At 37.5% G+C, this 26,091-nt stretch overlaps 1 protein-coding gene and 1 long non-coding RNA gene across 6 annotated transcripts in view; one reads left to right on the forward strand and one right to left on the reverse strand.

The window, feature by feature from the left end:
- The window catches only part of LOC118812478, a 34,828-nt gene extending 8,802 nt beyond the window's left edge, over positions 1 to 26,026 (reverse strand). For 2 of the 5 annotated variants that reach the window (XR_005007543.1, XR_005007547.1), the window contains exons 1-2: positions 24,919 to 25,356; positions 14,861 to 15,051 (exon numbers count right to left, since the gene is read on the reverse strand). This is a non-coding gene — a long non-coding RNA (uncharacterized LOC118812478). The other 3 variants (XR_005007544.1, XR_005007546.1, XR_005007545.1) reach the window with 3 other exon arrangements.
- LOC118812470 (pendrin-like) lies at positions 516 to 19,127 on the forward strand. Its single transcript, XM_036577519.1, has 21 exons — positions 516 to 759; positions 3,311 to 3,466; positions 3,883 to 4,022; positions 4,103 to 4,213; positions 4,402 to 4,604; positions 4,878 to 5,042; positions 5,336 to 5,488; positions 5,636 to 5,718; positions 6,116 to 6,263; positions 7,059 to 7,172; positions 8,461 to 8,538; positions 8,781 to 8,876; positions 11,049 to 11,155; positions 13,658 to 13,727; positions 13,819 to 13,911; positions 14,111 to 14,206; positions 14,892 to 15,152; positions 16,698 to 16,752; positions 17,565 to 17,710; positions 18,109 to 18,192; positions 18,283 to 19,127. Exons 2-21 carry the CDS (start codon positions 3,330 to 3,332, stop codon positions 18,304 to 18,306), a joined length of 2,364 nt encoding a protein of 787 aa, XP_036433412.1. The 5' UTR covers positions 516 to 759; positions 3,311 to 3,329; the 3' UTR covers positions 18,307 to 19,127.
- Positions 26,027 to 26,091: the final 65 nt, after the last annotated feature.

The raw sequence follows: 26,091 nt of genomic DNA on the forward strand, positions 1-26,091 counted from the left end.
TGATGAAATCAAGCTGGAAGAAGATCAAATAATGGAAAAAGCAAAGAAAGTGAAGGGCAAACTCTGGCTTATTGGCAGCTAAGTTTTTGTGGTTTCATTACATTTCTGGAAGATTTTGTCCTATATTGTTCAATTTTAGTTGTAAGATATTGTGCTGGTGTGTTTGAACACACAAGTTTACTTTAGTGCAAATTCAATCTAACTGTGGATACTTACTCCTCTACAGGTCAGTACACACATAGCTTGAGCCCCCCTCACCCCCCAACTCAGCCCACAGACAACCACTTTGTCTCTCTGTCAGACACACACAAAAAGCCATGGACTACCTTTGGCAGATAAGACATTGTTTCCCTAACCCACCCATGCAGACACACATACACCCTTCTTCGCAAACAAACAGACACACACTCTAAAAGACACAAACACTTTCTCACGTGATGCCGAGCGACAGCCACCGTTGGCAGGGTGTACACTGTGGGCCCCTGATGTCATCCCCTCCAGTTTCCTTCATCTCCACGGCCACACTACACCTCCCACAACCCGACTCTGCTTATAAACGCCAAAGACAGGGATGCAGGATCCACTCTGAGAAACACAGGCAGAGAGGGGCAGGGAAGTGCGAGAGAATGGGCCTACTAATGTACACTCTTTAACATCATGGTGCGTGCAAGAAAATGAGGGCAAGTTAAGTCATGGGTGGTCTGTTTTTACCTCCTTCATTTTCAACCTGATGCCAGACATTCAAACTGGAACGGACAGGTAGGGTAAGCTCCACTTGTTTCAAAATGTGTTAAGAGTGATGATGTTACTGACTACAGCTAATAAGAGAACTGTACTGGAATCATATAAAAATCATTGAGTTTTATTAAGTTTAACAGACTAACTCTGAAAACAAATGATACACTCAGAAAACAAGAAGGTATAGTTTGTTAATTATGTAACAGACTGAGAAGCAAGTTTTAGAGGTGCACCTTTTTACTCCAGCAGGCTTCCCTGTGGAAAGACAATGAGTTCAATTGTGTGTGTATGTTGTTTCTTAAGGTTCTGATCCGGTGACTTGTGAACATTGCCCTAATGAGATGAAGGCTGCTCGCTTTACTCTGGATACAAACCCTCTTATTCAGGGCAATGCTCTGTATTCTCCCCCTCCTTTGCTGTCCTCAGCTCAGAGGGGTTTCTTATATCAATAGGTGCAGCTTATTCAAAAGAGATCTGGGAGAGTGGTTGCCTATTGACTAGGTTAGGACTGGCGGAGAAAGGAGCAGAGCTTTTCGCGGTAGCGAGGAAAAGGAGGGGAGTGGTGGGCTGAGGACATTGGGTCATCTTTTGGACCTGTTTGATAACATAGGACTATGCCCAGCAAACCTCGGCCTCTTGGTGTTGCTCTTTCATTTGCCTTGAGATGTTGTATAAAATAGTACCACAATACAAACTCTTAAAATATGTACCTAAACAAATTTGAAATATGTGATAAGCACAGATTGTGTAAAAAGTCCCACTTTTCTTATTGTCTTCCCAATTAAAGATAAAGTAAAGTTATAAAATAACTGACCAAATGTATCTGGATCTGCTTGATTTGACATCACTCTGTTTGCATGCCTAAAACAAAGCAAGCAATGCCATCAGTGTTAATCTAGCTCATTATAGAAATATGCTAGGATAGCTGCTTAGCATTAGACAAACTGGCATGGCAGGCTAAATTCACAAGGAATCAGCTAAGGTTTATTATGCTTTGATACGACAAATACCACAGGCTGGAGCTAATTGTAAAATAATTCATGTAGGATACATCAAGTCTCATAAATTATATGTCTCACAAAATCTGACATCCTTCAAGGATAACAACAAGAATCAAACCATTTTCTTCACCAGTGTTGAAAGAACTCCCTGCTAAAAATACCTGCACAGACCAGCAAGCAGTTCATGCTGGTCCAGTCTGGTTTATGCTGGTCTAGTGCTGGTTTATGCTGGTCTATGCTGATTTATACAGGTCTGGTTCTGGTTTAGCTGGTCACCCCATCATAGTCATGCTGGTTGACCAGCATACCACCATCAAAAACAACATTTGCTAGTTTTTGTGGTCATCAGAATCTTCCCTTGAGGTTCAACTGAGGTTTGAATATGAAATGATCGTTAGACTCATTTTTTTGCGCTGATTTGTTGAGTTTTCCATTGGATTTTGAATTTTAAATAACTACTTTATTGTGTGCCACAGTGTAGGAACATTAGTTACCAGTGCACTGATTCAACCACTGGAACTCATTTTAACCTTCAACAAAAACCTGCAAACTCTACTGAGGAAATTTAAAATGCACCTTATTGTAATGGATTAACCTACTACGCTGTCACTTAGCATCAATAATCACAAGGTACAAGAGCCAGTGACCGCTCTCAGCCCTAACTGTGACATGCCCAGCTGAAAAAAGATAACAAAACATGTTGATCTAGTCTGGATAATGCTGGTCTAGTGCTGGTCTGGGTCTGGTTTAGCTGGTCACCCTAGCATGGACTTGCTGGGTAACCAGCATGCCAGCATCAAAACACAATATATGCTGGTTTTGGTGGTGATCAGCATATCAACCTCCATTGCTGTTGACCAGCATACCAGCATCAGAAACACAACATGTGCTGGTTTTGCTGGTGAGCAGCCATTCTGGTCTACACTGGTTTTTCTAGCAAGGTTGCAGGTTAACCTTCAACTAGTAAACAATGCAGAAACCACCCACCTAGAAAAACCAGTACAGACCAGCATGGCATGTGTTGTGTTTTGGATGCTGGTTTGCTGGTCAAACACACATTTGTTTTGGTTGTTTTGGATAATATTGAGGTCACCATAACATGCAATTTTATAATCTTCAAAATACTTCTCTCTGCTTTAGGGCCCTAACCTAACATTACCATACCTGTAGTAGTGTGAAACCTACTGATAGTTCACGAGACATGGGGGGAGGGGAAAACATAATTCCCACAAGAACTGTGATATTTCCTGGAGGTTAAAATTGCTGGTGTCAAATTGACCCTAAGGATAAAAGATGTTAGTAAATTTGAGGATAACAGGAGGGTTAAGCCATGGACCGCCATCCCATATTCTCACTATACCAACATCCAAAGCACAACATATGCTGGTTTTCCGGTGACTAGTCATGCTGATCTAGGCTGTTTTTTCTAGCAGGGTGTCCAAACACGAAAGTCCACTTGGCTAACTTATGTGCTTTACACATGGTTAAACTTTTAAACACTATTATACACACCGTGCCTATGTTACATTCAAAACTGCTTTCTGACAATAACATACATTTTCCTTTCTCAGTTGAAGCAGGTTATAGTATATGATGGCCGGCCATCGTCCTGCTAACCGCTACTGTGTGTCTAGACCTGTCTACTCCAAACGAGCCTTCGACGAGGATAATAACAGGCAAATCCCAGAGAGCAGGAGCTTCAGGGAGAAGCTCAGTGCTTCTTCTAAGTGAGTGTGGTTCAAGTGTTTAATGAAATCATAATGGCTTGGCTTAGAATTGCCTACAAAAACACATTTTATGATATTATTGTTTCAAACTGTGAAGGTGGACCACAGCAGTTTTTCCCAATCCTGTTCCTGGGGATCCAAAGCAGCGCACATTTTAGATATCTTCCTTTATCTTAAAAAACATGATTAAACTCATAAGCTTGTTAGCAGAATCCTTAATTAGCTGAATTGGGTGTGTCAGACCAAACAGACATCTAAAATGTGCTGTGTTGAGGGTCCCCAGACGCAGGATTGGGAAACACTAGACTATGGGACTGGAGCTGGAAAACGCTGCTATAAGCATTTATAGTTTTTCCAGAGTTTTGTGCATGCTTGTGTTCTGTAAGTATTTGCACGCTGATGCATGATTATTGCAGATGCTCTAGTAGCCGGGCCAAACAAGTTCTTAAAGGACTTTTCCCAATCTTGGACTGGCTGCTTCAGTATCCAACCAAGCAGTGGCTTCCCAGTGATGTCATATCTGGAGTCAGCACTGGACTGGTGTGCTGTTTACAAGGTAGGCATCTCTCTGTTAGTATGATGGAATTAGAGTATTTGTTGAATATTTGTTGTTTAGATTTTTTTTCTGTCCCACAGGCTTGGCTTACGCACTGCTGGTCTCTGTTGGTCCAGTGTATGGACTCTATGCTGCTTTCTTCCCCATTCTCACCTACTTTTTTCTTGGCACCTCAAGACACCTATCTGTGGGTAGGTTTCTGGCCCCTGTAAAATATACATTATTTCATATGCCTGAGCATTTCATTCTAGTTCCATATTGTTCAGCAGGTGTGAGATCCTGCTGTCAGAAGTGTGGAACAAACTTTGAGACTGACAATAAAGTCTCATTTCACTAAAGTTGTGGGAATGTCCTCATTGTCATCTTTGTTCCTGGGTAGGTCCGTTTCCAGTCACTTGTCTGATGGTGGGGTCTGTGGTTTTGACTCTTGCTCCTGATGAGGAATTCATGCATCCTGGGAATGGGAGCATGGTGAATGGCACAGGGCTGGAATCAGAATCACTGGAGGTGGATATTAGTGCAAAGGAAGCCCAAAGAATTGTAGTAGCCTCCACTATGACTGTATTGATTGGATTGTTTCAGGTAAGCTTTTAGTTCCATACTTATCCGTAGATGTAACAATATGTAACAAAGAAAATCAAATTGAAATCGGAATGTCCTTGGCACCTCTGCAAAGTAAACAGGAATGATCAAGGACATTGTCTGCCCAGACTGTTTATACACATTGAAACATATTTAAACATGTTGAAAACTAGAATAAATTAAGCAAACAGCTTTTTTATGTTCTTATCACTACTAGTTTTATCCCCTTTATCCCACATGTTATATCACATGTGTATTTCCTGCTTTTTTCAGTTGGGAATGGGGGTGCTTCATGTGGGATTCCTGGTGCGGTACCTGTCTGACCCACTTGTAGGAGGCTTCACCACAGCAGCTGCTGTCCACGTGCTCATCTCTCAGCTCAAAATGGTCCTGTCTGTCCCCACCCACAGCCATAATGGCTTCTTCTCTATTGCCTATGTGAGTTCCTGACGTCAACTCATTAGTAATTGAGGAACTTGGAAGAACATTGTATTGCTTCCTTGATAGGCCTTTTTTTCATGTAGACCGGTCTTGATTCAGGTAGCAACACATAGTTACATGCATGAAGGAATTAAATATATGCTCAAGTAATTAAATAGCCTCACAACTGTATGTTGTAAGCTAATGTTGTTGATTAGAGATAAACTACAAATGAGTTACTGTTACCCTATTTAGTTTATATCAGTACAAAATGGATGATTTCAGTCTTGACATACATACTATGATTTCAGGTTCTCAGTGATATTTTTCGAAATATTAAGCAAACCAACGTGGCTGACCTGGTTGCTGGGTTACTGACCATAGTCACAGTGATGGCAGTAAAAGAGATCAATGCCAAATTTCAACATAAGATTCCAGTTCCGATCCCCATTGAAGTGATTGTGGTATGTATGTGCTTTTACTGACTTTTTGCACTTTCTCCCACATAAAGTGGCCCTAATTTGAGAGTAGTGTTTAGTAATAGAGTTAGATGTAAGACTACTTTATTAAATATGAAACAGCATCTCCAAAAGTTTTCTTCTCTCCCATAGACGGTGGTTGCTACAGGGATCTCCTATGCAGTGGACCTGAATTCCCGCTATGGCGCCAGCATTGTTCACAGCATCCCAAGAGGGTGAGAGCACTTCCTGTGCCATTTCCTATTTCCTCTTCAGGACTATGAAGACACTCAGGATCTTTTTATTGACACACTATTATTATCATCCCTACAAAGTTGTTCAGCAGATGCCAATAGAAATCGGATGGATTCTGAAATGTAACCACTGGAACAATGACATGAACAAATGGTTCAAAACTGTGGTCCAGTAAAAACAAGAAACAGCAATGTAAAACACAATCGCTAAGTCAAATTATGATATCAAAGCTGGCGCTGCAGAGAACCCAGAAAGTTTATAGGGAAAAGGAAATTTATCCAAGCCCGTTTTAGCAAAACAAATTGTGTAGGTGCAAAGACAGACCTTGTGGGATTGTGTCTGTGTGAGCTCATATGTGAACATTTGTGTGTTCAACAGATTTGTTCCAGCCCAATTTCCAAAGATAGAGCTTTTTGGGGAAATTGTAGGTTCCAGCTTTTCAACAGCAGTGGTGGGATATGCAGTATCGGTATCGGTGGCTAAAGTCTATGCAGCGAAACATGACTACAAAATTGATGGTAATCAGGTATGTGTAGAAACACAAGAAAATTTATCTGTATACATTATATGCCCAACAGTATCCAGATGCCCCATATAATATGTGAATTCAGCTACTTCTGGGTGCACCCATTGCTACTATAGGCATCAGTTGCACACACATAGCTTGTATAATCTCCATAGGGAAGCCTAAGGTCACCATGCCCAGTGCCAGGTGTCAGATGCAGGGGTATGAAACAGTAAAATTGCTTTCTCAGGAGTGCTAGAGCACCACTAAAAACCTTTGGAATAAGTCTAATCATCCAACATCTGGCCTCACTAATGCTCTTGCGGCTGAATGCAATCAAATCCTCACAGTGTTCCAACATCTCAGAAGAGTAGAGGCTGCAGCAAAGAGGGGAAAAACTCCCTATTAATACCCTAGTCATCAGAAGAAATATTGGATGAGAAGGTGTCAAACTTTTGGACATTAAGTGTTAATGTTTGCCAAGTAAGTGTCTATAAATTCTTGTCTGTGTAGTGCAGCATAATTAAGTGTTTATCTGTTTATCAGTGTTCATCTGTTTAAGGGGGAATGTTTCCTGAAATTAGCCACTAATCAGATAGGAACTTTCTCTCAGGGTTAAAAGCTTCCGTGACGTAAGGGAGGGAGAGCATTGACCGACCTTATAAAGGTCACCATTACCTGCTAGAACAGAGATAAAGAACCTGGTGGAAAACAGTGACTCCCATCACTGTGGAATGCAGATGAGAGCAGTGAAACAGACTCAAAAATCTATTAAATTCTCCCAGTTCCTAACCAGCTTCTCTCTTTTTCCAACAGGAGCTGATAGCTTTCGGCATCAGCAACATCTTCTGTGGCTGTTTCTCAGGCTTTGTGGCCACTACTGCACTGTCACGCACAGCAATACAAGAGAGCACAGGAGGGAAGACTCAGGTACAAACACAAACACATGCTCTTATATACAGCAATACAGGAAAAGCCTGGTGTCAAAGTTAACATGTTAATAACACATTCATGTAATAAAATTATTAATGCCACAAATTTTTTTGAGTCGTTAATGTATTTTCTTAGCTTAACCTTCCTGTAGTTCCAGCCTAAAGCCAAGCTGCACATGTGCTTTTGCCACCACTCCACCACTTTCCAACTTTTACATGGAAGCTTCCATTACTGGCTCCCTTTGTAAATGTACTGCCATGCTGTTAATTTGTTTATCACCAAAGTATATTCAGTCTGAAGTGTCTTTTGCAAGCAAAACATACTACTGATGCTAACAATATCAGTAATATCAGCTTTATTTGCCTTTAGCAGACTAAACTGGATAGAGAACTGTAGATAAATCAACATTGCACAAACAGAAAACAAGAAAGAGGAAAATGGAAAAGTACAAGATGTAATGTAGCGATATGAGATTGAGTGGCTAACATTGCAGAGGCACTGGAACATGCAGTCATTCTGATGAAGATGATTTTGTCCACTCGCATAGCTATAACAAAATTAGCTGCTTTTTAAGTCTAAAAAAAGAAGAAAAAGTTTCATCAGCACATATAGCTTTGTTGTGTAGTGTACATTTGCCACATAATTTGAAAGTACCAATTACCTTTACAAACAAAAAGTCTGGTTCCATTGGCTTACATTAAAGATAGATAGATAGATAGATAGATAGATAGATAGATAGATAGATAGATAGATAGATAGATAAAACTATTGAAACTGCAGTGTTACAGTAGCAAGACATATTTGCATAAAACACTTACATTACATATATTAGGCAGAAATAAAATATGAGACATTTAGAATTGAAGTATATCTATTACTATATTTACTTAAGAAAGCAAAGAGTAATTGCTTTACTGATTGGTTGTGTACGGATGTTTTGTCAGATGCAGCCTACAGTACAAAAGTTTGTAGTTAAATCTAGAATGGCATCACGTCAGATGAGTTTTGAAGAGTTTGACCACGCCTCAAGATGGCCTGCATGTATACATAAAGAAACATAAAAAAGAGCTTCATATACTAAAAATTTAATTTTGTGTAATGTTTAAATGTGTTGACATTCATATAAGCTGCAATATAGGAGAACATGGGGGAAGATAACACACAGTGAAAATGGAGAGCACAGGGGGAGGGCAGTATGCACACACGTACACAAACACACAAATGGAAAATGGGTTTCAGTACACCTACAATTGCTTTACTTAGTCTTTGTTGTGCTGTCTTGCAGGTGGCTGGGTTAATATCAGCTCTGATGGTGCTGATAGTTATTGTGGCTGTCGGGCCTCTACTTCAACCTCTACAGAAGGTGGGGGCATTGTACATGTGTGGCAAAAGAGTAGAGAGGGGGCATTGTACATGTGTGGCTACTTGGGAATGTCCAAAGAACCAAGTAAATACCCTGAAATGGTATAATAAATCAGAATGAAAAGCCATCAAGGAGCAGAAGCCATATACACTCTCTTATTTTTGGGCATTCCTGGCTATTTAAAATAAATATAAAATAAGAATGATGTTGTACAGCTAACTCTCTCCACTTCTTCTCTTCAGTCAGTGCTGGCTGGCATCGTCATTGCCAACCTGAAAGGGATGTTCATGCAAATCTATGACGTGCCCATTCTTTGGAGGCAGAACAGGACAGACTGCGTGAGTGACCCCAACATGGCAAACACATAGCACAGTACGAGATGACTGGATAGTAAGCAAATAGCTTAAAGGAACACAATTGCTATCTAATTGTTTATGATGTAAATTCTGGTAACACTTTTGTGACATGAAATATTATAGCAGTGCGTACTTTTAACCCAGTGTAATGGTCTCTAGTTCCTAGAGTTCTAGTTCTTGAAAGGCTCTCCTGATTTTGCATAGCAGAACCACCAGTCTCTGATTATGTGAGAGCCTCTGCTGCATCCTCTTGAAACACCACCAAGCAGCACTGTTGATTAACTTGTCGATAAGCACTAATTACTTGACTTGCTATGTGACAAGGGTGCCTAATCAGACGTTATCCCTAGTGAATTATCCCTCCTCTGAAAAAATGACTAAATGACCGGGTTATATAGCATGTTGCATTTTCAATTTGAATCTGCTGTAAAATGGTTAAACTACAACATTATTGAAATTATTATAATATTCTAGTCAACAATTTGACAAAAGCTAAAGAGCTGCTTTTAATTTTTCAGATAACTGGGGCTAAAACAATTATTCACTATTATTGACAATGCCAACAATAAAAAAAATAAATTTTTCATTTACATTTTCAAAATGATGTCCAACCTAGAGTGAGTTAACGACTTAACCTGAAAAGGGCAGCAACTCGCTTACAGTGTAGCAGCTATATGAGCAGACAGCGAAAGAAAAAGAACAATTATGGCTAAAGTAACATCTGGGAGCATTTCTTTAAACGAAGGGTAAAGTAGTCACATACAACCTAAGTCAGGCTGTTCTCCAGTAGTTACTCTTAACTACCGGAAAGGAAAACATGCTAGTGCTGATTCTGAAGCAGCAGAACGATCAGTAAATGGTAGCTTTCCCTCCATGCCAGTGTACCGACAAACTGAACTACTCCCTGAGGATGTGCCTTTCACAGTGTGATTTGTCAGAATTAGCTAATGCTATCTTTACAGAAATCACTAAAGCTCATCATGTCACTATAATGTTAATCACTAGAATATTCTAAGCTGTATTAGTTTCTGTTCATTAGAAATATTTAATAGCTTCTTCAAAAAACTGCTGTAGCTTTGGTAGCTTGGCTTGTCACAGCATTAAATACTAGCTAGCTATCTGCGTACAACTGGTTAATTATCTTAAAATACAACTCATTTTGTAAAAATACAATTTCACATGAAAAAAGGCCTTCCGCTCATTCTGGACACCTATTGACACATAGCTTGTCTAGTGAACTAGCATGTTAAAATGCTAAGCCAGAGAATAGTTGAGCTTGAAGAGCTGTAACGTTGATCTACATGTTTGTTATTAAATCACTTATTTTTAGCCACTGCTTATTACTTACTATAGCTCAAAATTATGAGGGTGGGTAGAATGGGATACGTCTAAATTGGGGAGAAAATTGGGGGAAAATGTAAAAAAAAAACAAACAAACAAAAAAACAAAAACAAAACCCACTTACACAGTTTTCATGAAGATTCTGACATTCACCAAAGTTTTCTTATTTGGGATTTTTTCTTAGGCAAGAACAACATCTACACACACTCAAGAGCACAAAGGTGCGAACAACTTTGCAGTTGAGGAACACATAATGAATCTGATGTACACTTTTTCTTAGGACCTTCTCAAGCACACATTTAAGAAAAAACTTAAGAAGGTATTGGAGAATGTTTTTTGAAGAGCATCTTTACTAGCATTTGTATTGTGAAGAATAGATTGTAAGGATGTTTTAAGCAGGTGTCTGTAGGCACTGTTAGTTAACAAGAGTTTTAAGCCAGTTATGTGCCACATTCTCAGGAGGAGGGAGAGGGGGTAGGATCTCCAAAAGGAGATCTGCATAGCCTTGTTGTAGGGTTGCACACTGTCATCTGCACAGACTGAGTGGCTGGAGGTTCAAAAAGATGTTTGCAGACTTCATACACATTTGCTAAAACACATGGAGCTTTATCTTTCCAGACTGGTGGTGCTGTAGTGGAGTAGATGAGTTGCCGGCTACATCAAAAACTGGCTGGAATTATGAATAGAAATGTAAATTGTGAGAAGTGCAGGATTAATACATAAAATCTTACGTTTTGCTTAATTAAAATCGACAACTGACTTCAGAAATATTTGTTGTAATGTAGTACTCATAACATCCTTTCTTTCTCACAGTTCATTTGGGTGTTCACATGCATTTCCTGCATCGTCTTGGGGCTGGATGTGGGTTTGCTGACTGGGGTAGTGTTTGAGCTGGGCACTGTGGTGGTCAGGTCACAGTTGTAAGTAACTCTGTTGGCTACTCTTTACTTTTTAAAAAGATCCACACGCATAAGTGCAGTCGATATATCCCAAACGTCACCATGATATCAATGTTTAACTGTATTAGAAATATTTACTGCAGCCAAAAGACTTTTTTTTTGTTTAATTAGATCCTTTATTTGCACAACCCTTTGAACTTCAATATTGTGTGGGATCAATGCACTGTAACCGTGTGCTGTTTATAACCTTATAGATAAAACTCTACTACAATCTGCGTTTGTAGTTCAGTGACATCACATAAAGGTTAATGTGTAAAATTATACAGGATATCTTCAATATTAGATATTAACTGTACATGACCATAAATCTTGAAGGTAAAGTGTAAATCTTGCGTAAATTATTTGGATACACTGTTAGGGATCCAAGCACTGCAGATCAGACAAACAAAGCGATCAGTACTTCTATTAGGTAAGCTATTAAGAACAATACTACTAATAAAAATCTCAATATTTCATGCATGCCAATAGCATAAGTATATGCTATGAATAATACTTTATGAGTAGCCATGGCTTTTCTGGTGAAATCAGTTGTATTTGTAAAGAGGACAGACTTGATTGTAGCTAGGTTTATTTAACAATCGCACTACTTTAAAGCAGCATCCTCATTGTGGGAACTTTAGTTTATAGACAGGTGAGATTAATGCTGAAAGTAAAGTAGATCCCCAGAGGCAATATTAGCTGTCCCTGTCTTAAGCATAGTTGAAACGTTTTAAAATAGTCACTACTAGCCAATGTCTAATATGGATATGCATTCCGACTAATTTTGATATTTGAGGTTCCACAAAAGGGAGGAAAAACTACTACGACTGAAATTAATGGACTGGACAGTGATGAGGACTCGTTGTCTTACACATAGTATTTTCTCCTCAGTGGATGATGTGCCAACTTGTTAGATTGTCAGAAAGATATATTGTGGGGTCCAAAAGTTTGAGACCACATTGAAAATCTGGAAGTTTTTTATTTGAACCTAGAAACAAGCAACAGAAAGTTGTAGAATTTAAAAAAATGAAACAAAAAGTAAAAAAGTAAAATAAAGAAGTGAAGAAATATTCAAGATTCTGCACAATTTCTAGATCTTTGTTTAAATGTAAGCAACTCCGTGACTTTCATTATGTTTAACGGCTTTGTACAAAAAGATCAGATTTTTTTAATCGTCTTATCTCTTCTATTGAAGCTCATGTTCTGACGTTGATTTTAGTCATTAAAAACTTTAGCACAAACTTGTGGAGTCTATGCCAGCTCAAGTGCACACCGTCATTACCCCTTTGGACCCTAAGCACACACTCTGCATGCAGTTTGCATGCCTCTATCATATGCTTCATAAGTCGGGAAAGGGTTAACCTACAGACATGATACACCCAAGAATCGTGTTTGTAAGTAAATCCTTTCCTGACTGAAGCCTACCACACTGCCCACAAGGCATGGGCTTAGTGTTCTAAGGGTTAAAGCAGCACTATGTACATTTTTTTGTAGTAGCATTACTGAGTGTGGAGAAGAAAGAACATATTAAAATATGTATGCATGCGCTGCTGCAAGTCACCCTGTAAAGTCCGAAATAAGGGTTTAAAAGTAATAGGTATCAGGACAGGAGTTTTCTCGGACAACGTCATACGTCTTTACGTATTAACGTCTCGAGCGCAGCCTCAAAAAAAAGGTCTGGCTTGATGCTTAGGTCTCAAATGCAAAATCAACATTATATTGATGAAATAATGATGACAACATTTAAATACTGCACTAATATCCTTGGAAGACACATCCTTCACCAAGTTTCAACCCACTCAAAAAAGTCATATTCATCTGTTTGTGGGGGTCCGAAACACAACCCACATTACAAAATGTTCTGTCTCACTTTGTTTGCAATTACATATTTCCACCAGAGAAGTCTTCAAATCCCCAAATCCTATATAGTGTTGCTTTAAAGCAACAGAAAGGCATACCAGATACTAAGAAATTCTGAAATTCATGTAAATGTAATTTGTAATTAAACATTTCGTATTAAATTAGAAAAGAATGCAAATTGGAAGCATTTTCATTAGTGGTCTCAGACTTTCAGACCGTGCTGTATTTCCACTGTTTCTGGACCCAGCTAACATCAGCTAGGGTAGATAGCCTAGTTAGCGCGTCTTTAACAGCATGTCCGTGGTAACTCTTTCCGAGTGGCACAGTGTGAAATAACTTAGAAGCAAATAAATAAAATAATAAATAGATTGTTGCATATTTTCTCTATTTTCCCACGACAAAACGGAACAAGTACCCAGACAATGATTTCAGTATTTGAATACTGGCACTCGAATGGAATACCTGAGTCTGGTTTGGCGATTATTTGCATAAGGCTGTGCATCAGAATACCATATTCAGACTGAACTGCAGCACTCCACACTGTCTGAAATACTTGCAACGCTAACAACTGATACTTCTATCTATATTAAAAACTGTGAAGTAATTTCTCTGTACTTCATCTAGCCCTACCTGTTCAACACTTGGAAATGTACCTGGCACTGATATCTACAGGAATGTCAAAGATTACAAAAATGTAAGCAAATATTAATTGATATACTTAATGCATGCTACTGGGTGATTGTTATCTAACATCATATAACAGCTTTTTTCTGTTTCCCTCTCAGATTAATGAGATTCCTGGAATCAAGATTTTCAAATGTAACTCGCCCATATATTTCGCCAACATTGATTACTTCAAAGAGCAGTTAAGAGCTACTGTGAGTTGAATTTGCTTTAATGTAATTTTACACACATGTAGATATAGATGAACATAAAATAATGATGTATAAGAACGGCTATTTTACTAAGTATCATAAATTGCAGTATTTTTATTTTAATGTCCACTGTTTTACAGTTTTGCTCTTTATATTTCACTGTTTTTGTTTCATTCATAACCATGTGAACACACAAAAACAGGTGGGATTTGATGCAGTGCGGGTGTTTAAGAAAAGGAACAAAGCACTAAAGAAGATTCACAAACTAATTAAAAAGGGGAAGCTGAAAATCACTGAGGTACACAAACAGCCACAGAACACAGACATGGATAGTTTAAAAGGGGAATTCTACTGATTTTTAAAAAAGGCATAAATAAGTCATTAATAATCATGCCTGAGACATTGTTTTACAATAGTTTAGAGAAAAGTTTGGCCTAAAACTTTCATATATCAGTAACACATCCACAACATATGAGTGAAGTAGCAGTAGTGAAGCATCTGATTACACTGAAGTAAATGTCATGTAGATGTTCTGTTGATACATTACTTATATCATTAGATGTATTGTTTATATGCAACTTCCGTTACGCGAAACCTAACTTCACCCAACCTTGCCCAAAACCTAACCCTAACTGTGGCCCTAATCCTAAGCCTAACCTTAACTTCAACCCAAAACCTAATCCTAACCCTCAAGTGTTTTGACATGTTACTGAGAGTCAGTTCAGTGTTTGTTTCATCTAAAAGGACCACTCAAAATAAAGTGTCACCAAAATCTAAATTCTCCTTTATTATGTTTTATTAAATTAATTAAAAGTTTTGTTTGTATAAAGTGATTTTGGATTCTACGAAAAATCAACATATGCTTTAAAACAACAAATCATTTTAAAATAAGGAGAGGGATAAAATATACTGTTGTCTGAGAGAATTAAGGTGTAATCTTGTGTAATCTTACCTTTGATATAAGTCACTGATGTCTGCTGCAGAATGGGTTGGTGCCGGTGACCTCCCTGGGTGTGGACAATGAAGCCTTTGAGAGTGAGCGGGACCCTGAACAAGTGGAAGGTGGGGCTCAGCAGGAAGTGGAGGATGGGTCTCGACGGGAGATTGAAGTGGAGGTGCAGGTGGACTGGACGTCTTCTTTGCCTGTGAATGTGACAGTCCCTAAAGTCAACATCCACAGCTTGGTGATGGATTTCTCTGCTGTGTCCTTTCTAGACGTGATGTCTGCAAAATCTCTCAGACTGGTAGGTCTCAATTCTGCCTGCGGTCAGTATGAAGTGTAAAGACCAAAGCACACAGCACTGAGTGAAGAGTTCCTTTTACACATCGGAAATGAAAAATGCAGTTCACTGTTTTAAGTGATATTCTTGTAATACAGGACTTCAGTACTGATATATTCTTAAAAATGCCAAGTGGAACAAAACAGTTCTTTGGAGCAGTGCCAAATCAACTGATTTGTCCCGTAAACTTTGATCAAATTTTGGTTCCACATAGAACTCTTAAAAGGGTTCTTAACAGGAACTCTCAACAGCACATATTCAATAAATATTTTGGTAGGTCCTCTGCTAAGAAAAGTCCTTTATAGACCCTTAACTGGTTCTTCCAGGGACCAAAACCATAAGGTTCCTTAGATACAGATTGTTCTTTTAATAGCTTTTCTATGAACCCAAATCTACAATCTAAGTGTACGGGAAATACAGGACTAACCTAAGACTAAACAATGACCAAATTTCAAACCATTTATTTTCTTTATAAGCTCAAACGCAAAAAAGTTTCAGGTTATCAAATAGCATGGTTTGGTAACCAGGCAGATAACAGCAATATTTCTGGCATTAGCTTTCTAATTAGCTGGTTAACTCACTATGCTAACTTTAACTGTGCAGATGTTTCTGAGACAAATTTAGCGTATTAAGTATTACATAATTTTCAGCATCAAATCCAGATTCAACTTAAATTTCTTAAAAATGTGTAAAAATTCTGTAATGAAATTTTAATGTGTGAAGACTAGGATCAGAAGTACTGAAAATTCAAAAGTACTGATAACTGCAGTGTGAATGGCAGAAAGAAAGCAAAGCATCCTATATATAGTCATATGCAAAAGTTTATGCACCTTTGGTCAAATGACATGTTTTGTTCAAAGTAAAAATAAGTTCCTACAGAGAACACACTTCTGGATACTTTATTACACAATAACTGTTCATTTGCTGAATCTAACATACGGGTGGGGGCAATAAAATGTGGTATGTACAAAGATTATGGCACATTTAATATCTAATTTTTACAATATGTTAAATTTAGCAATAAATAGAAAATTGTGCTCTAAAGTTTGCAGAAAATGCCATATTTTGCCATATGTATTGCCATTTGGAATCAACAAAACATGTCATTTGACAAGGGGTGTTTAAACTTTTGCATATGACTGTAAATAGAATAAGGCCTAAAAAGAGGTAGTAGTAATAAATTTCCCCAAAATTGGTACTGACATAAGGATTCTAACTTTAGTATTATTTGCTATTATATCAAAAAGCTAGTGATACACCTTGTTTGGAAATGCCAGTAAACAGCAGATTTTAGTGATATTGATGAGTCAGACGATAAAGTACACTTCAGCATATACAGTTAAAAGGCTGCAATGGACAGACAGTGCTACACAGTGAGGGTCACTGTGTTGGTGTACAGTGTTTTTAAGAAGACAAAGGACCCATTCATTAAGAACTTTGTGTATTTACTGATAGCCCTCTCATGGTTTCATATTAGTCAGTGATTTGTCATGTCTTTGTTCTTCACAGGTCATAAAGGAATTTATACGCATCGGAGTCAGTGTCTATATTGCAGGCTGTGACGGTACGGTTTATGTCAGAGCACACACCACTGTAGATAAAATGAATGCATTTATTTCTCAATACGTTATGGCACAAGATACTGCAAGCATATTAGAAATGACTAAAAATGTCTACAGTCGATCTTGGTTGAGTATTTTTAATCATACAATACTGCTCTGTTGATCACACAAATCTGTTTTATTAAAGGGGAATTCCACTATTTTTTCTAAATGTCTGTATAATTCAGTGGTGGAAATGTAAACAATGTCATTCAGGGTGGTTTGATGTGTAATGGTTCATTTGTAAAGACACTTACTGACTTACTGACTGATTTATTTACAGTGATGGTGATAGGAACCAGGGGTCCTGAGTTTTCTTTGGGGACTATTTTGCCTTACAACAATCTTAATGTATTTCTCCACCGTGAACAGATTAGAATAAACTGATTACAAATACGTGTTAGGCCAAAACTTATCCAAAATCTACCGTAAAACAATCTCTCAGACATAAAGCTGAGTATTCATAACCATTTAATGTAATAACCTTTTGTGATGTAGCTTTTAGAGGCCTTAAACTCTTCAGACATATGGTTCCCATCACTACCACTATGAACAATCCTGACTTACTAATTTTCTCTAGAATTAAGCATTTTGCACCAAACTACTCTGAATGATTTTGTTTACATCTTATCTTAACCTTTTAATTGTGCAGAATTTTTGAAAAATCAGTGGAGTTCCCCTTTAACACATTGTCGACAGTATAACAGAAAGGCAGAGTGCATGTCACTCTTTCCTGGAAATGTTCTAAATATCTGAACATCTACTGGTGTTACAGATGACACTGTGAGGAGGATGGAGGCCCTGTGTTTCTTTGATGACGTGGTAACCAGAGACCTGCTCTTCCTCACTGTCCATGATGCCATCCTCTTTATCAAGTTGGAAGCCTCCAATGGAAACATATCAGACCCCATGGTGGACAAGGCAAGTTGTAATTAAGCTAATGGCTGTATTAGGTCAGACTCCAGATAAGAATTAGGGTTGCAACATACAAGTTGGTTGAAGGTTCACATTAAGCATTTGTGAAAGGTGTCATTTCCTGTTGCCTTTGTTTATGTTGTGTGAATGAACTATGAAGTAATAATGACTTAGTGACTGTATAATCATGATATGAGAATAGTCATTGTGAAATACCTAAGCCACAATTACCATTTCCAAAAGCCATGTATATGTACAAACCTCGCTTGTGTAAAGAGAATTACATGAGAAGCAAAATGAAACTGGTTGTTCACACCTATTGCTACCTATTCTAGCCACTATTACACAAGTTGGTGTGTAGTATTGAGATTATGATCCTCAACTAGTCCTGTAACTGTGTCCAGATTTCACAGATGCAGGATGACAAAGAGCCACTTCCTTTTACTGAAGATGAAGACCGGATAGAGACTTATGATAACCAACACTTGGTGGGTTCTGTGCAGTTTTGCTCTTGGTAATACACCAGTTAGTTAAATCTGTTAAATCTATTAACCAAAGCATTGCATTTCTGTTTTCAGGCCATTCATGGACTCTCAAACTGAGTCTGCCTAAATTGCTTTGCTTGTTGGGCTCACTGGTACGGCACATGCAGTTTTCCTACTGACCTAAAGTAAACAGTTCTGGACAGTCTACAATGCCTCAGAGCATATAGGTTATGATTGGAGGGAACTTCAGTTCTGGGTGGAGCATTGTTATCCTCCTCAAAGGTTAAATATAACAGAATTAAGATTCAAATCCAATAAACACATTCTCATATACTAACCACACTGCACTAGTTTAACACTTAGCCACTGTCATTATTCTCTTGTGCATTACAAACTTGTTTGAGTTGCAACAACAACAACAGAGGCAAATACAAGGCATATTCATCTCTTGGAGGGGCAGAGGATCTGGATATAAACACTTTGTTTCCTTCCCTATCATACCCTGTCATGACCTCCTAGAGTTGGGAGAGGGCCGGAGGACCTTGAATAAACCCAGAGAGGAGCAACTGGGGCATTTGTCTTTGTGTGGTCAACTCCTGCCATTCAATATAATGCCTTAAATAATGTGACAGTGGAAACAGTTTTTTTTTTGCACTCGCATGATCATTTTATGACAGTATTGCACTCACCTTGAATACGTTTTTACATGTTTAATGATGTTCTGAGACTAAAGGCCAAATTTGGTAATAAAGAACTGAAGTATATGTGAATTAGGGTTGTGCTCAGTGTGTTTTGCCTGATGTGTGTTTAGCCAAAGTGAGCATTGACCAGCTACATTTACTCAGTTACATGCACCTAAGTTAAAAGTTTGCTCAGTTCCACTTTCCAGCCTTTCACATTGAGTTACTAATTCTCTATTCTGTGTTTGAACTTATTCTGTTCTGTTAGTTCAGCACCTGGACTAATTTGCTATTGCTCACACCTCTCAGTTTCACGCTTTAGTGTTTTGTTTTAGACCAAAACGATCTCAAAAGAGAAGAACAGAGCTGATAGATGCTAGAAGTTTAATGAAATCCAAAGTTTAGATCTCAGAAGTTCAGATGTTTAATGAATTTTAAGGCAACCAGGTTGCTAATTTTTTACATAAAAACATTGGATCATTTTTTAGAGTGCTTTACCACCTTTTGTGGTAACACTGATAACTGATAAACTTTTAAACTAGCCAGAATAAATACTGAGGAAAATGAAATGTGTTACTACAGAAGCCCTGAAGGGCCACGTTTTCTGTGATATGTACCAAAAAGGTTCATAATTTACACAGTTTTTGATCTTCTACTATTTTTGCTTCTACTCTTCTCAGATTTTGCTTGGCTTCTTTTACTTCTACTCGAGTCAATATCATTGAAGTGACATAACTTTAATTTGAGTAGGGGTTTAGGCTGCTTCCTCTTTTCAGCATTTTTAGAAGACAAGCAGAACTAAACGTACTGCAACAATGAAAAAAGTTTCAGATTGAAACAGACTACTGCACAGTACGTACTGTTGCTGACATTTATAGTATCAATGTGTGGAACAAGGAGGTTTAAAACTGGGCTCACTTTGTTTAAACCCCTAACATTTGTCATTCAATCTTATCATGTTAGACACAAAGAATCATTGTGTATTAAACCCCCCATTCTAGTCTTATCTGTTGTACACCGGTGTTTCCAAAGTCTGCCAGGAAATCTTGACACCAGTGTATGGCAGAGTTAGAAGCAAGTACGCTATTAATTTAACTCAGTGGCCCAGTATTTTGTCATAATTTCTGAAATAAAAGTAGCATAAAAAATTATTTAATGTTTTATCTTGAAAAAGGAAGTTACCTGGTGGCCTTAAAACTTTGAGTTCACTGAACTTCAAATAACAAGTCAACAGAAGGTAAAACACAGATTATGTTTCTGTTAACTGACTATTAAACTGCAAAAAAAAAGTGTCTTGTCGAGTGAAATTATCTTAATTCTAGTCCATATATCTAATATTTCTTATTTTGAGGTGGTTCTGCACATATTATATAATTTTCTCAGCACATTTCTTTAAGCAGGTAAAATTATCTGCCAATATAGTTTGAAAATGACTTAAAACAAGTACAAATGTTTGTAAAAAAAAGGTAAATAATCTTAAAATAAGCTTACAACAATTTCAACAGAAGAAATATTGGATATGTAGACTAGATTTAAGATAATTTTACTTGACAAGATACTATTTGTGCAGTGTAGAAGTTTAGTAATTCCAAAGTTTAGATCTCAGAAGTTTAGAAATTAGAAGTTTACTGAATTTTAAGGCAAACAGGTTACTAACTTTTTTACGTAAAAACACAATCATTTTTACAGTAATTTACTGCCTCTTATAGTAACTCTGCTTTTAACTGATAAACTTTTAAACCACCAAGGCAGATGTATTTGCATGGTTTTTTTACACATTTTTAATATTATTTTTATTGTTAAACTTTTTCATTGATGTCTTCATCACAGCAATGCTCAAGACCTTAAGGTATTTATATGATTATCACTTCATAACAGACTTTGTTTTATGAGATCAGACTCATTATGTCATGATAATGGCACAGATATCTTGAGATCCTGAGAAAACAACATTCATTTTGTTGCGATAATGACATAAATAACTTGGGATTTTGAGAAAAAAGATGATAAGGACTTATCATGGAAAACAGCCGTCCATTAGCAAACTTAAGAATGTAAATAATATAAAGAATTATAACAGTGTGGTGTTAAAGTACATGCTAACAAGATCTCCCTGCTTGGATAGTTTCTGATTAGGTACAGTGTAGATGCAGTTTTTTGAATGTTTGACCAAAAGGCTAAATTAGGCTTCAATAAAGCGCTTGTGTTCCACTGACATTCTTCTGTTAGTGACTCAGAAGGTCTGTTGTGAGCTTTTCTCTCGTCACGTTCAGTAACAGTAGCTAAAAGCATTAATCACACAAGCAAACATACACGTGCACACACACACACACACACGCACACACACACACACACCTACACCTACTTACCTCAAAACCTCTCCTAAAACTTCTAGATGCATTCAGTCCAACTTCCCTGCCTGGCCCTGCTTAAGAGGTAAGACATATTAAAACTATTCTTTGGTGGAATATCTGAGTCAAAAGTGTAACAACTGTGCTAGTAAAAGAACTAGTGCTAATAATCGAACGCACCACAGTCAGCCTTGGTCAAATTAGCTTTGCTGCACAGATTTGCATTTTCTAAGACTTTTTAAGCAATCAGAAAATTACATTCAAATCACAAGCAAGCAAGTTGTGTTAAAGGTAAGCTGTGTAAATTACATGAGGGTGTGCCGCTGTGAACTGATCAGAGGGCTCTGTCCTTGGTATTACTATTATTGCTCTAATTATTGATAACATCACTAAGCTCTGTAAGCACATTGTGTATCTAAACGTATGACTTTTCATGATTACAGAAGATAAACACTTTATCTGATCATCTGTAGAACTGCTTTAATGATAACCGTTATAGTGCCTCATTTATAGTCTGACATAAAATCAATATTTGCCTTTTCCACCTCACCATGGGAATCATCTGCAGTGGGCTGAATAGTAAAGTTTTCATTAAAAAATGTGATTTATCATATTAATACATTGAGTTATACATTAACACCCTTGCGTAAATGATTGAGGTCCATTAGGCTTGGCTTAAGAAGAAAAGCACTGAGCAGTAACCTTTTTCTGAGGATAAAATTAGACGTCCTTTCTGAAGATTGATAAGGAAATGTGTAGTCTAAAATTGTTTATCCAGCATATCTTTAATTGAGCCTTTCCTTGTTTAACTGTATTGATTTAACCTACTCCACTTTTGCTGTACTATATTAGTGTTCACTGTTTACTTCCAGTAATAGAACATGCTAGACTGATGTTGACTCATTTTAAATCTACAGTGAGCTGCTAAAACTTCTAGAGAAAAGGTTTGATAATGCCCCCCCCCTAAAAAAACAAACACAAAAAAAATAAGCAAATGTTGAAATGTTAGACATAAGGTGAAACAAATACTGTGTGCCTATGTGAATCCAAATATAATGACTTTCAACGGTTTTGTGTTTTACTCCTGTTAATTATGTGAAATAAAAATATAATGCCAAAATACACTCCTCACCAACTTGTTGCTAACCTCACTTTTGGTGAATGAGCTCTTGGTAATCAAAATTCCTTCTTCAGCCAATAAGTTTGTGGTCTTATTTTTGAATTGCTCAACACAAATGTGGTTCCTCAAATCTGATCTGATGGTATTAACTCTGGTCACTGTTTATTTAAAGGATAATGGTTTGGTGGTGGTAAAAATTAAAGAACAAGTATGAAGAGTGGGAAGAGTATATAAAGTGTTTGTTTAGTTTAACTATGGTAGTAAGAAAGATAATATTGATTCTTGGTGAACTATATGCCACTTTACATACTGTTACACTATTAAATACCTTGCTTCATTCTTGCCTTTTAACTGACAAAAATATTTCCAAGTGGAAACTGGTTGCTGTTTGGGTCCTGTATTCTACATTACCCTTTTACTTTTTACTGGGCTTATGAAAAATTAGTACGTTTTCCTAATTTTTATGAAGTTTTCATAATTTTCAGGCTACTAAGATCAGAGAACTGCTAGTTTTAATACTTGCCATGCTGGACTGGACTTTACATCCAGTGGTCTTGTTATAGCTGCCTAAACATTTAGCTCTTCACTCCAATAATGGCAAAAACAGTTCTTCCCCATTGGAATTATAAGGTTCTATCTGACATTTTTGTCAGAATTAAGTTATTCCCATTTTCTTATACTGTGACAATTTTGTAACATTATGTGAGTTTATGGAACTCTTTATCTAGAAAACAAAAAGGTTCTATCTCAAAAGTCAAACCCTTACTTAGTTCTATGAAGTTCTATTTGCAAGCCAATCAGCACTTTGAGTACACACAAGAGGACCAATCAGGTTGTGCTACCTTGTCATGTCACTGCACTGCTCAATGACTGTGGGAAAAGTTTATAAAATTGAAATAAAACACTGCCTGTCTTCATGCAGTTCTAAAAAATCTTATTTTTAATGTTTATCATGTTCTTTAATGTTCATATTAAGCCTTAAAGGTAATTAAACAGTTTACATTTTAACTGATGGGGTCTTAACTACAATATGAACATTAGTTTCGTTCATTCATCCATCTTTTCTTTTCTTCTTTCTCCCAAAATAAAACATTTTGGTGCAATACAGTCACATTTCTGACATCAAACAAAACCTCATACTGCCTTCAGATTGATCTGTTACACTAACTTGCTGGACAGTTTATTACAGTAGCTGGTGGGTTCCTACCTAAAACTGATTTTGCACTGAACAAAATATTTAGCACTGACCTGCATACTGAATCTGCAATGCTGTTTTGAATAAGAAAAAAAGATGTTTTTTCCTAAAACAAGACATAAGTTTCATAAAAATAAATAAATAAATAAATAATAAAATTGATGTCATTAAATGTCATAAAAAGCATTAAATTTAACTTTCTGATACATGTGGACACTCTGTTACACACTAATTTCATGATTTAAAACAAATTACAAGTAAACTGTTTGCATTCATTGCTTCTTCTCACGTTTTGCCAGATAGAATTTTATAATTCCAAGCAGAAAATGAGTTCTTAGGCTTAGAAGGTTCTTTCTGTATTTGACCTGTTCCAAAAAACTAATTTACAAATTTGATGGGATTTTGATATTGAACGTTTAGAATAAAATTAGGGTGTCTGTCTTTTTCATGTATGAAAGATATGTGTTCCACGTATCAGCTTTGCTATTTGGAATGCAAAATCTTTGAAGCGCAATATTTCAAAACTTCTCAGAATGCAGACACAACCTTATGATTCCAAGGAGATTAGTGCATGGTCATTGCAGCAAAGAAAGTAAGTGGAAAAAGATTTCAGTTGGAGATTTAAATTTAAACAGAAGTCTAGTTAGCCTTTTCTGGACAAAAGCAATTACTGTGCTCTTAATATCTGGAGAAACATTTACAGCCCTAATAAATGCCAACCAGCCAGCCATATACTCATTATCAATACAATCAATTCTTACATAAAGTTTATGTGGTTAAAATTTTATACTGTGAACAGATAACACTGACCACTGGCCATATACTTGTATATGCCTGTATATAGGCCATATACCTGTATAGAGGTTAAAACTGTGCTCAAAAAAATGAATCCATTTTTCTCAAAGTATAAATATATAAAAAGAGGGATCAGGGTGTGACATGGTAATAGATATACACAATAAACAAATGAGGAAAAATCATTACTATGGGAAGACACTGATGAAGCAGAACTGCACTCTATACAGTAGTATACTGTTGAGCTCTACATTAATATCTTGAAAAGAACTTAATGTGGACTTCACACACCTTTACAGGAAGTATGTTTAGCATTATCCCCACAGACTGTTGGTGAAGTCATGCAGTACAGTCTATTCTGGATTTTGCTCTTGAAATTGCTGATGGTGGCTTATGGCATCCTTGCTCTTTTCTCAGTTAACCAAGTTTTAAAATAACTGAGGTCTTTACAATGTGATTAAAGGAAATAACTGTGGACCATGCATGCATGCATTAAAATAAATGCATTAATTTCTCTTCCATTGTTCTACTATAACAATCCTACTGTTCTACTGTCTAGCTGGAAATTAAGGTCAGCTTGGCTCTTACTAGGTTAGCCTCGTGTCGTCAGTGCTCGTTGACAGGCCAGTGTCCTCCTAGGCCAGTGATTCTCAGCCCGGTCCTCAGGGCCGTCCATCCACTTCTCAGGCCCTGCAGATAATCCACATATTTGCTCTGTCCCAGCTCACACATCTGATCCAGGCCATTAAGACAATTGCAATGCCTAGCACAGGAGCTAGGTGTGGACAGCTAGGCTAGAGCAAACTGTCTGAGCTGAGGACAGGTTTAAGAATCTTTGGCCTAGGCGACCAAGACCTGTCCAGCCAAAAATCAAGGTTACCTTGGTGGTAAGTTGACACCCTCAACTTTTCCATCAAAGAGCTGATCACACTCAGATCTTTAGACCTGCCATAAAGAAGGCCTTGAAAAAACAAGACTCACCCTTGTAGTCAAAACAACGGCAAGTTTTTGTGCTTCCATGAAGATAGCAACTCTGACCTTTCATGACCATTTGTCGTGTTCCTCATCAGCTGGTTTCTGACATCCTCAGTTCTGAAGGATTTAAGACGTGTGCAGGATTCCCACCTTAACTACTAATGAACACAAGCTTATTAATACAATCCTGGTGGGTAGGCCCTGATAACACTATGTTCTAGACAAAATCTGTGCTGTTGGTTTAGTATGTTCAGTGGCGTCATGGAGAGAACAATCAGTAAGGTCTGGTGCTTTTCAAGGACACTGGTCCCAGTTCGGTGCTGATAGTCATGACCTCCATAAGGACCTGTTCCATAAGGACATTCTGGATATGGGACATTTTTTTGTGGAATAGAAGAGAGCACAAGGAAAAAAGGCAGATCCTGTATCACCATGTATATGTAACACACTATAAGGAAATTACTGTGAGACAGAACTAAATTGGAACAGCACGAAACATATGGGACACTGAGGGGGCACTGAGGACTGGGTGGAGGATCTTGCATGTAAACATAATCAGATGTAAAGAACTGCAAAAGATAAAAAATAAATAAATAATTCATAATAATGAATTACTAAGCCGCAACAATCAGCCAATAGAGCACGGTAACCTTAAACCTTAAAACACTGGGGTGGTTTTAGTTATCCTGTGCGTCAGTGGGCCCTACGAAAGCTTCTACGTAAGAATGTAAGTCATCTTACAGCCCATTATCAGGGGTTTTATCTGGAAGAACAATGGTCAAGGAG

Source organism: Colossoma macropomum, unplaced genomic scaffold (genome assembly GCF_904425465.1).
Source record: "Colossoma macropomum unplaced genomic scaffold, Colossoma_macropomum, whole genome shotgun sequence".
In the NCBI taxonomy this organism is placed as follows: Eukaryota; Metazoa; Chordata; class Actinopteri; order Characiformes; family Serrasalmidae; genus Colossoma; species Colossoma macropomum.

What these genes read in the sequence shown, in the direction of transcription:
- LOC118812470 (XM_036577519.1), top strand. Translation starts at nt 3,330, where the DNA reads ATGATGGCCGGCCATCGTCCTGCTAACCGCTACTGTGTGTCTAGACCT. An exon ending in ACTGGTGTGCTGTTTACAAG is followed by an intron (nt 4,023 to 4,102) that starts GTAGGCATCTCT and finishes TCTGTCCCACAG; the next exon opens with GCTTGGCTTACGCACTGCTG. An exon ending in TACTTCAACCTCTACAGAAG is followed by an intron (nt 8,539 to 8,780) that starts GTGGGGGCATTG and finishes TCTTCTCTTCAG; the next exon opens with TCAGTGCTGGCTGGCATCGT.